This window comes from Palaemon carinicauda, chromosome 45 (genome assembly GCF_036898095.1).
Source record: "Palaemon carinicauda isolate YSFRI2023 chromosome 45, ASM3689809v2, whole genome shotgun sequence".
Classification (NCBI taxonomy): Eukaryota; Metazoa; Arthropoda; class Malacostraca; order Decapoda; family Palaemonidae; genus Palaemon; species Palaemon carinicauda.
This window is the reverse complement of record NC_090769.1, coordinates 24,031,812-24,043,448: the sequence shown is the minus strand read 5'-3', so window position 1 is coordinate 24,043,448 and position 11,637 is coordinate 24,031,812. Positions and strand designations below refer to the sequence as shown.

Below are 11,637 nucleotides of genomic sequence, written 5' to 3'. Positions count from 1 at the left end.
TTTGGGCTAGTGGCATTTTTTTCCGGCCAGGGTGGGTGATAATAATAATAATAATAATAATAATAATAATAATAATAATAATAATAATAAAAATAATAATAATAATTTGTATTATTGACAATACTTTGTTACTAGCCCCCAAGAAATTCAGATATGAATATTAAAAGAATTTAACTTAAAAACAATGATTTGTTATCATTGGTTTAACCAAGAATCATAGGTCCAAATGAATATTAGGTGAAAGTTGCTATAGAATCAAATAAATAATTTCTGCAGTAAATTATTTCATTAAATAGCGTATATTGGCCCTTCTTCGAGAGCCCTTATTTGCACCATATATAAAAATCAATTTCAATAAGAAATGGCCTATCATCCATACCGAAGCCTTCAAACTTATGGGAACAGAATTTAATCCCCTGCAAGTGACAAACTGCAAAGCTCGAGAGCTCTACAATAAAGCTATGCCAAAGAGGGCAAGAATGTTTAGCCAAAAGAGCCACTACTATGATGAAGCTGTCAAGCTAAGCTGTGTCACTGGGTGGCTAGACCAGGGCTAGACCAACCCACTTCATTTTTCGTCTTCGCGGCTCGATGCCTCATAATAGGGGTGCTAGTCTCCTCTCTACCTTTCTCCCTATGCGAGAGAAAGAAAGAATTTGCATTTTTATATTAGCATATTGTATTGGCTGGAATGAAAGCCGGTAGATAAACATTTTGATGAGACAAGAGGGCTGAGAGCAGCCTTGTCCCCATTCGGAGCCGTGAAATGGGAGGGAGAACTTATAGCCGGGGGAGAAGTTATAACCGAGGGAGAACTTATAGCCGAGGGAGAACTTACAGCCGGGGGTGAAGTTATAGCCGAGGGAGAACTTATAGCCGAGGGAGAACTTATAGCCGGGGGAGAACTTATAGCCGAGGGAGAACTTATAGCTGGGGGAGAACTTATAGCCGAGGGAGAACTTATAGCCGAGGGAGAACTTATAGCTGGGGGAGAACTTATAGCCGAGGGAGAACTTACAGCCGGGGGTGAAGTTATAGCCGAGGGAGAACTTATAGCCGGGGGAGAACTTATAGCCGGGGGAGAAGTTATAGCCGAGAGAGAACTTATAGCCGAGGGAGAACTTATAGCCGAGGGAGAACTTATAGCCGGGGGAGAAGTTATAGCCGAGGGAGAACTTATAGCCGGGGGAGAACTTATAGCCGAGGGAGAACTTATAGCCGGGGGAGAACTTATAGCCGGGGGAGAACTTATAGCCGAGGGAGAACTTATAGCCGGGGGAGAACTTATAGCCGGGGGAGAACTTATAGCCGAGGGAGAACTTATAGCCGGGGGAGAACTTATAGCCGGGGGAGAACTTATAGCCGAGGGAGAACTTATAGCCGGGGGAGAACTTATAGCCGAGGGAGAACTTATAGCCGAGGGAGAACTTATAGCCGGGGGAGAACTTATAGCCGAGGGAGAACTTATAGCCGAGGGAGAACTTATAGCCGGGGGAGAACTTATAGCCGAGGGAGAACTTATAGCCGAGGGAGAACTTATAGCCGGGGGAGAACTTATAGCCGAGGGAGAACTTATAGCCGAGGGAGAACTTATAGCCGAGGGAGAACTTATAGCCGGGGGAGAACTTATAGCCGAGGGAGAACTTATAGCCGAGGGAGAACTTATAGCCGGGGGAGAACTTATAGCCGAGGGAGAACTTATAGCCGAGGGAGAACTTATAGCTGGGGGAGAACTTATAGCCGAGGGAGAACTTACAGCCGGGGGTGAAGTTATAGCCGAGGGAGAACTTATAGCTGGGGGAGAACTTATAGCCGAGGGAGAACTTATAGCCGAGGGAGAACTTATAGCCGGGGGAGAACTTATAGCCGGGGGAGAACTTATAGCCGAGGGAGAACTTATAGCCGAGGGAGAACTTATAGCTGGGGGAGAACTTATAGCCGAGGGAGAACTTACAGCCGGGGGTGAAGTTATAGCCGAGGGAGAACTTATAGCCGAGGGAGAACTTATAGCCGGGGGAGAACTTATAGCCGAGGGAGAACTTATAGCCGAGGGAGAACTTATAGCCGGGGGAGAACTTATAGCCGAGGGAGAACTTATAGCCGAGGGAGAACTTATAGCTGGGGGAGAACTTATAGCCGAGGGAGAACTTACAGCCGGGGGTGAAGTTATAGCCGAGGGAGAACTTATAGCCGAGGGAGAACTTATAGCCGGGGGAGAACTTATAGCCGAGGGAGAACTTATAGCCGAGGGAGAACTTATAGCTGGGGGAGAACTTATAGCCGAGGGAGAACTTACAGCCGGGGGTGAAGTTATAGCCGAGGGAGAACTTATAGCCGAGGGAGAACTTACAGCCGGGGGTGAAGTTATAGCCGAGGGAGAACTTATAGCCGAGGGAGAACTTATAGCCGGGGGAGAACTTATAGCCGAGGGAGAACTTATAGCCGAGGGAGAACTTATAGCTGGGGGAGAACTTATAGCCGAGGGAGAACTTACAGCCGGGGGTGAAGTTATAGCCGAGGGAGAACTTATAGCCGGGGGAGAACTTATAGCCGGGGGAGAAGTTATAGCCGAGAGAGAACTTATAGCCGAGGGAGAACTTATAGCCGAGGGAGAACTTATAGCCGGGGGAGAAGTTATAGCCGAGGGAGAACTTATAGCCGAGGGAGAACTTATAGCCGGGGGAGAACTTATAGCCGAGGGAGAACTTATAGCCGAGGGAGAACTTATAGCCGGGGGAGAACTTATAGCCGGGGGAGAACTTATAGCCGAGGGAGAACTTATAGCCGGGGGAGAACTTATAGCCGGGGGAGAATTTATAGCCGAGGGAGAACTTATAGCCGGGGGAGAACTTATAGCCGAGGGAGAACTTATAGCCGGGGGAGAACTTATAGCCGAGGGAGAACTTATAGCCGAGGGAGAACTTATAGCCGAGGGAGAACTTATAGCCGAGGGAGAACTTATAGCCGGGGGAGAACTTATAGCCGAGGGAGAACTTATAGCCGGGGGAGAACTTATAGCCGGGGGAGAACTTATAGCCGAGGGAGAACTTATAGCCGGGGGAGAACTTATAGCCGAGGGAGAACTTATAGCCGAGGGAGAACTTATAGCCGGGGGAGAACTTATAGCCGAGGGAGAACTTATAGCCGAGGGAGAACTTATAGCCGGGGGAGAACTTATAGCCGAGGGAGAACTTACAGCCGGGGGTGAAGTTATAGCCGAGGGAGAACTTACAGCCGAGGGAGAACTTACAGCCGAGGGAGAACTTATAGCCGAGGGAGAACTTATAGCCGGGGGAGAACTTATAGCCGAGGGAGAACTTACAGCCGGGGGTGAAGTTATAGCCGGGGGAGAACTTATAGCCGAGGGAGAACTTATAGCCGAGGGAGAACTTATAGCCGAGGGAGAACTTATAGCCGGGGGAGAACTTATAGCCGAGGGAGAACTTATAGCCGAGGGAGAACTTATAGCTGGGGGAGAACTTATAGCTGGGGGAGAACTTATAGCCGAGGGAGAACTTACAGCCGGGGGTGAAGTTATAGCCGAGGGAGAACTTATAGCCGGGGGAGAACTTATAGCCGAGGGAGAACTTATAGCCGAGGGAGAACTTATAGCTGGGGGAGAACTTATAGCCGAGGGAGAACTTACAGCCGGGGGTGAAGTTATAGCCGGGGGAGAACTTATAGCCGAGGGAGAACTTATAGCCGAGGGAGAACTTATAGCTGGGGGAGAACTTATAGCCGAGGGAGAACTTATAGCCGGGGGAGAACTTATAGCCGAGGGAGAACTTATAGCCGAGGGAGAACTTATAGCTGGGGGAGAACTTATAGCCGAGGGAGAACTTACAGCCGGGGGTGAAGTTATAGCCGAGGGAGAACTTATAGCCGGGGGAGAACTTATAGCCGAGGGAGAACTTATAGCCGAGGGAGAACTTATAGCTGGGGGAGAACTTATAGCCGAGGGAGAACTTACAGCCGGGGGTGAAGTTATAGCCGGGGGAGAACTTATAGCCGAGGGAGAACTTATAGCCGAGGGAGAACTTATAGCCGAGGGAGAACTTATAGCCGAGGGAGAACTTATAGCCGGGGGAGAACTTATAGCCGAGGGAGAACTTATAGCTGGGGGAGAACTTATAGCCGAGGGAGAACTTACAGCCGGGGGTGAAGTTATAGCCGAGGGAGAACTTATAGCCGGGGGAGAACTTATAGCCGAGGGAGAACTTATAGCCGAGGGAGAACTTATAGCTGGGGGAGAACTTATAGCCGAGGGAGAACTTACAGCCGGGGGTGAAGTTATAGCCGGGGGAGAACTTATAGCCGAGGGAGAACTTATAGCCGAGGGAGAACTTATAGCCGAGGGAGAACTTATAGCCGAGGGAGAACTTATAGCCGAGGGAGAACTTATAGCTGGGGGAGAACTTACAGCCGAGGGAGAACTTACAGCCGGGGGTGAAGTTATAGCCGAGGGAGAACTTATAGCCGGGGGAGAACTTATAGCCGGGGGAGAAGTTATAGCCGAGAGAGAACTTATAGCCGAGGGAGAACTTATAGCCGAGGGAGAACTTATAGCCGGGGGAGAAGTTATAGCCGAGGGAGAACTTATAGCCGGGGGAGAACTTATAGCCGAGGGAGAACTTATAGCCGGGGGAGAACTTATAGCCGAGGGAGAACTTATAGCCGAGGGAGAACTTATAGCCGGGGGAGAACTTATAGCCGGGGGAGAACTTATAGCCGAGGGAGAACTTATAGCCGAGGGAGAACTTATAGCTGGGGGAGAACTTATAGCCGAGGGAGAACTTACAGCCGGGGGTGAAGTTATAGCCGAGGGAGAACTTATAGCCGGGGGAGAACTTATAGCCGGGGGAGAAGTTATAGCCGAGAGAGAACTTATAGCCGAGGGAGAACTTATAGCCGAGGGAGAACTTATAGCCGGGGGAGAAGTTATAGCCGAGGGAGAACTTATAGCCGGGGGAGAACTTATAGCCGAGGGAGAACTTATAGCCGGGGGAGAACTTATAGCCGAGGGAGAACTTATAGCCGAGGGAGAACTTATAGCCGGGGGAGAACTTATAGCCGGGGGAGAACTTATAGCCGAGGGAGAACTTATAGCCGGGGGAGAATTTATAGCCGAGGGAGAACTTATAGCCGGGGGAGAACTTATAGCCGAGGGAGAACTTATAGCCGGGGGAGAACTTATAGCCGAGGGAGAACTTATAGCCGAGGGAGAACTTATAGCCGGGGGAGAACTTATAGCCGGGGGAGAACTTATAGCCGGGGGAGAACTTATAGCCGAGGGAGAACTTATAGCCGAGGGAGAACTTATAGCTGGGGGAGAACTTATAGCCGAGGGAGAACTTACAGCCGGGGGTGAAGTTATAGCCGAGGGAGAACTTATAGCCGGGGGAGAACTTATAGCCGGGGGAGAAGTTATAGCCGGGGGAGAAGTTATAGCCGAGAGAAAACTTATAGCCGAGGGAGAACTTATAGCCGAGGGAGAACTTATAGCCGGGGGAGAAGTTATAGCCGAGGGAGAACTTATAGCCGGGGGAGAACTTATAGCCGAGGGAGAACTTATAGCCGGGGGAGAACTTATAGCCGAGGGAGAACTTATAGCCGGGGGAGAACTTATAGCCGGGGGAGAACTTATAGCCGGGGGAGAACTTATAGCCGAGGGAGAACTTATAGCCGGGGGAGAACTTATAGCCGGGGGAGAATTTATAGCCGAGGGAGAACTTATAGCCGGGGGAGAACTTATAGCCGAGGGAGAACTTATAGCCGGGGGAGAACTTATAGCCGAGGGAGAACTTATAGCCGGGGGAGAACTTATAGCCGAGGGAGAACTTATAGCCGGGGGAGAACTTATAGCCGGGGGAGAACTTATAGCCGGGGGAGAACTTATAGCCGAGGGAGAACTTATAGCCGGGGGAGAACTTATAGCCGGGGGAGAATTTATAGCCGAGGGAGAACTTATAGCCGGGGGAGAACTTATAGCCGAGGGAGAACTTATAGCCGGGGGAGAATTTATAGCCGAGGGAGAACTTATAGCCGGGGGAGAACTTATAGCCGAGGGAGAACTTATAGCCGGGGGAGAGTTTGGGGGCTTGCAAGTACTCAACAGTATTCTTACTCTTGAAGGATTAATCGATCAGTCATATGTTAACTGATAAGTTGATTTCAATGACCAATGAGGGTAGAGTTCTCTTGCTTAAGGGCATACTAAGGCATATTATTCTATTTGTTACCTTATTTCCTTTCCTCAGTGGGCCATTTACCCTGTTGGAGTCTTTGGGCTTATAGCATCTTGTTTTTCCAACTAGGGTTGTAGCCTAGCAAGTATTAATAATAATAATAATAATAATAATAATGAAGCCGGCTATCGGAATTACGACTCATTTAAAAATTATGAACGTGAATAACTCTCTCTCTCTCTCTCTCTCTCTCTCTCTCTCTCTCTCTCTCTCTCTCTCTCATAAACTCCTGCTTGTATTACGGTGCAGACTCTAGACCGAGTACTATAGCGCTGTATTTAAAATTTCCACAAATACCATAAACCTGTAAGAATCCATTGCTTTAATTTACTTGGAATTTGCCTATCCAAAAAGCTCCTTTACCTTAAAAAAAATCCCATGACAGAATTCCTTTAGCGACCTAACTGTAGAAAATGAATACATCCACAAGAAAATATTTTCCTACGTGCTTTTTATCGGGGACACGGGCTTCACTTGTCATATTTTACTGTCAAGCGAACAGCCAGCTTTTGACAGCGTGGAAAAAAAGTCATTGAGGACCAACAAAAAGTCTGAATGGCTGAGGTTAGAAGGTGATTGTTGTTTGGCTTGGAGGCACAGAGCTGCTTTCAGGACCGAAGGAAAAGAAAAACCGGTGGCAAGAAGGACTCCGTCTGTAGACCATCCAACTTCAGAATTTTATTTCAGTTGAAACTCCTTCCGTAAACTCCTTCAGAGTTTTATGAAATATAAATAGGTATTAATATCATCGATGAAAAATCAGGTTTTCTGACATAACTAATTGTCAAATGTCACTTTAATTATGCTTTCAGTTACGTCCACAGTATGCAGCTTGTGATCAAAATGAGGTTAGATGCTTGTTTGAGAAAATGTTTGATGATATGCATTGTTTGAAATGAAACACACACACACACACACACACACACATATATATATATATATATATATATATATATATATATATATATATATATATATGTATATATATATATATATATAACATATATATATATATATATATATATATATATATATATATATATATATATATATATATATATATATATATATATATATATATATATATATATATATATATATATATATATATATATATATATAACGGGACTGAAGTGTAGCTTTCATTATAATGAAATCAATCAGGAAGCAAGGTATAAAATAATCTATATACGGCAAAGTCGATTAGCTCCGCCCACGTACAAATATACTGTATTAGCAAAGCGGAAAAAGATAGCATTGAGATAAGATAAGAAAGCTTAAAACCAGAGATATTTTATCACTCTATTTTCTAGCTTATTCCCCAAAATCTTCAATATCTTGAATTAATCTAAATCATTTCAATGAAATGGGGACGTAAAATTGATTTAATTTGTAAATAATTTGTGTAAACGCCTTTTTTTTATATTGAATTTTCATATTTCAATGGCTGTTTTAGAATTTTTTTTGTTAAGAGAACTTATTGAATTATTTCTGTTTAGAGAACATAATAATTCTCTTCTCAATGAAAGAAGAAAGGAAGAAGAGGGGACAATTAGCACGATAGCTGCGCGCGCGCACACACACACACACACACACACACACACAGAAAGTATTTCTAATGGGTCTACAGTAGGCCTACGGTTTAGCATGGTGGTCGGCGTAATAGTCACACCAGTTGTACTAGTAGCTAGAGATGGTAGATGGCTCAACCCTTTTTAAGTGTCATATAGGGACTGGGGTTAGAGAGAAGGGGGGGGGGGGGTGTTGGGAGTAACGGAGAGGGGAGGGGTTAGATAGAAAGGTTTTTGACAGGAATACGAGTCAGGGGGGGGGGGAGGGATATGGGGGTTAATTCGTGTGGATCCGGGTATCGTAATGGCTATTATCCGGATGGGAGGAAGGTCGGAGGAATAACAGAATACAAGTTCTTAATATATATGTTACGTACCTGTATTATTATGTTTTTGCACGTAGTTGCCATTTGCCCATAAGTCACTTGTCCAAATGCTACTCTCTCTCTCTCTCTCTCTCTCTCTCTCTCTCTCTCTCTCTCTCTCTCTCTCTCTCTCTCTCTCTCTCTCTCCATACCAATGCTGGGTTGTGTGTAATACTGTCCAATAATATTATTGTAAGATGCTCTCTCTCTCTCTCTCTCTCTCTCTCTCTCTCTCTCTCTCTCTCTCTCTCTCTCTCTCTCTCTTTCCATACCAATGCTGGTCTGTGTGTAATACTGTCTAATAATGTTATTGTAAGATGCTCTCTCTCTCTCTCTCTCTCTCTCTCTCTCTCTCTCTCTCTCTCTCTCTCTCTCTCTCTCTCCAATGCTGGGTTGTGTGTAATACTGTCCAATAATAATATTGTAAGATGCTCTCTCTCTCTCTCTCTCTCTCTCTCTCTCTCTCTCTCTCTCTACTAATGCTGGTCTGTGTGTAATACTGTCCAATAATATTATTGTAAGATGCCGTTATTATTATTGCTGGCTAAGCTACAACCCTAATTGAAAAAGCAGGATGCTATATGTCCAAGGGCTCCAACAAGGAAAATAGCCCAGCGAGGAAAGGAAACAAGGAAATGAATAAACTACAAGAAAAATAATAAGCAATTAGAAATAAAATATTATAAAAACACTTGAATAATACATAAAATCATACTGTATATATATCATACTCACTAGTCGAAACATGTAACAGTGAATGAAAATAAATGACACAAGGTAAGAAGTCAGAACAAAGGGGGGGGGGAGGTTCCAAGCAAAGAAAAAAAAAAGGAAGAAAAAATAAAGATTCAAGGATATAAGAAACTGATGACCACCCCACATGAATATTTAGAGAAATCTTGACTCTAGATACCAAATCATACCTTTTCGTGGTCGCTCACGGTCTATACCTGGGTACTAAAAACTTGTGCTCTACAGGTATCTGCAGTTTTTTCGCCTATCTTCCTCTCTCCTTTTCAACTCCCCCAAAAAAGGTATATGAATGACACCCGCGAAAAGGACTGTAATTTCCCTAGCAGACCTTTGGGCAGTACATGTTCATTAAAGTAGTCTTGCGCCGTGAGGCTGAGATGTGAGACTAATCATTAACTAGGAAGAAAGATAGGTTTTGTTCGCTTGGGATTCTGGTTTATTTTGATTTGATTTTCGATACGAACTCTTTGGTATTGATTTTTTTTTATTTTGACTGTATGCCTTGATGTTAATGCTTTATGAATTAACCATTGTTCCTCTTGTTATTTTCAAGTTTTTATAGTTTATATATGAAATATTTAAAGTTATTGTTCTTAAACTTCCTGTAATTTTTCCTTATTTCCTTCCTCACTGGACTATTTTCCCTGTTAAAGCCCTTGGGCTTATAGCATCCTAATTTTCCAACTTGGGTTGTAGCTTAGCAAGTAACTGCCTGTCATTATTTCCGTTGTAGGCCTACTTATATGAACATTCTCTCTAGCAGAAAACCAGATTTACAGGTTTGCTATATCTAGCAGCCATACAACCACTCTAGAGTGAACAATATTTTATTTTTCTTTCCAAAGGCCGTAATATACAGTTATAGTTTTATACACCATTACATTAGTATTTGATAGACTCATTCCATTTATTATTATTATTATTATTATTATTATTATTATTATTATTATTATTAGCTAAGCAACAACCCTAGTTGGAAAAAGCAGGATGCTATAAGCCCAAGGGTTCCAACAGGAAAAAAATAGTTTATTTAATTCTCATTTCCTTTCCTCACTGGGCTATTTTTCCCTGTTTGGAACCCTTAGACTTATAGCATCCTGCTTTTCCAACTAGGTTTATAGCTTTGCTAATAATAATAATAATAATAATAATAATAATAATATTAATAATAATAATAATAATAAGCTACAACCCTAGTTGGAAAAGCAGGATGCTATAAGCCAAGGGTTCCAACAGGAAAAAAATAGTTTATTTAATTTCTCATTTCCTTTCCTCACTGGGCTATTTTTCCCTGTTTGAATCCTGAGACTTATAGCATCCCGCTTTTCCAACTAGGTTTATAGCTTTGCTAATAATAACAATAATAATAATAATAATAATAATAATAACACTCAAAGACGAGTTTGCTAGTACTATGCCCTTTTCAAACATGGGATTGGCTACGGGTCACTACGGTCGGCTAACTTTCGAATGCATAAGTCACTTTTGAAACTAGCAAAGAAAAGTGGGTTATTTGGCGCGTGGCCATAGACCCATAGACGAGAATAGGAACGCCCCTCATGAAAGTGTTTCTTGAAGGGGACCTTGACTTTCATTAGTTTCAATCTCTTCATAAAAAAAAAAACATATTTAAACGAGCTCTATAATGCCTATATTAGTTTTGAAGCGATGAAATTTAGTACTAATGCAAGCGAATTGCACATTATGGCATACAGGTTTCAGATCTTTGATAAAAGAATTTTATTTTTAATTCGAGAAATAATATATACGCACATGTATATATACATTATTATTATTATTATTATTATTATTATTATTATTATTATTATTATTATTATTAGCTAAGCTACAACCCTAGTTGGATAAAAAGGATGCTATAAGCTCAAGGTTTCCGACAAGGAAAATATGAGAGAGAGAGAGAGAGAGAGAGAGAGAGAGAGAGAGAGAGAGAGAGAGAGAGAAAGCTGCAACTCTAGTTGGATAAAAAGGATGCTATAAACCCAAGGGTTCTAACAAGGAAAATAGGAGAGAGAGAGAGAGAGAGAGGAGAGAGAGAGAGAGAGAGAGAGAGAGAGAGAAACAAATAAATTATAGAGAACCATTGGTGAGGGATTGAAAGAGAGAGAGAGAGAGAGAGAGAGAGAGAGAGAGAGAGAGAGAGAAGAAGAAACAAATAAATTATAGAGAACCATTGGTGAGAGAGAGAGAGAGAGAGAGAGAAGAAGAAGAAGAAGAAACAAATAAATTATAGAGAACCATTGGTGAGAGAGAGAGAGAGAGAGAGAGAGAGAGAGAGAGAGAGAATGTGGTGGTGAATGGGCCCCTCTATCTTGACTAACGATGGGGCAGATACTAGACTTGAGTGATGGGGTTATTCTCTTAAGAGGTGGAAGCGAGCCGGGGTTTTAGGAGAGAGAGAGAGAGAGAGAGAGAGAGAGAGAGAGAGAGAGAGAGAGAGAGAGAATTATCATGAGTTGGTTATGATTTTTAAGATTTTAACTTTTTAAGGAACAGGTTTTAAAGATAAGATTTGAAATTTACATTTATCATAGATTTTTTTACCTAATGATTTAGTCTTTATACCTTATATTTGATATAATTTTATTATATTTATATTTTAGCATTGATATAAATATTTTTAGCCCAGAATTCAATCGGGCCAGGCCTGTAAGTCTAGCTAGACTCATTGGGCTGATAAATTAT

The 11,637-nt window shown here is 43.0% G+C and overlaps 1 protein-coding gene across 1 annotated transcript; it reads left to right on the top strand.

The window, feature by feature from the left end:
• The first annotated feature begins 395 nt into the window (after positions 1-395).
• On the top strand, positions 396-11,561 carry LOC137634854 (chloride intracellular channel protein 6-like). Its single transcript, XM_068367407.1, has 6 exons — positions 396-473; positions 699-846; positions 2,083-2,502; positions 4,081-4,577; positions 7,058-7,093; positions 11,556-11,561. Exons 1-6 carry the CDS (start codon positions 396-398, stop codon positions 11,559-11,561), a joined length of 1,185 nt encoding a protein of 394 aa, XP_068223508.1.
• The last annotated feature ends 76 nt before the right edge of the window (positions 11,562-11,637 follow it).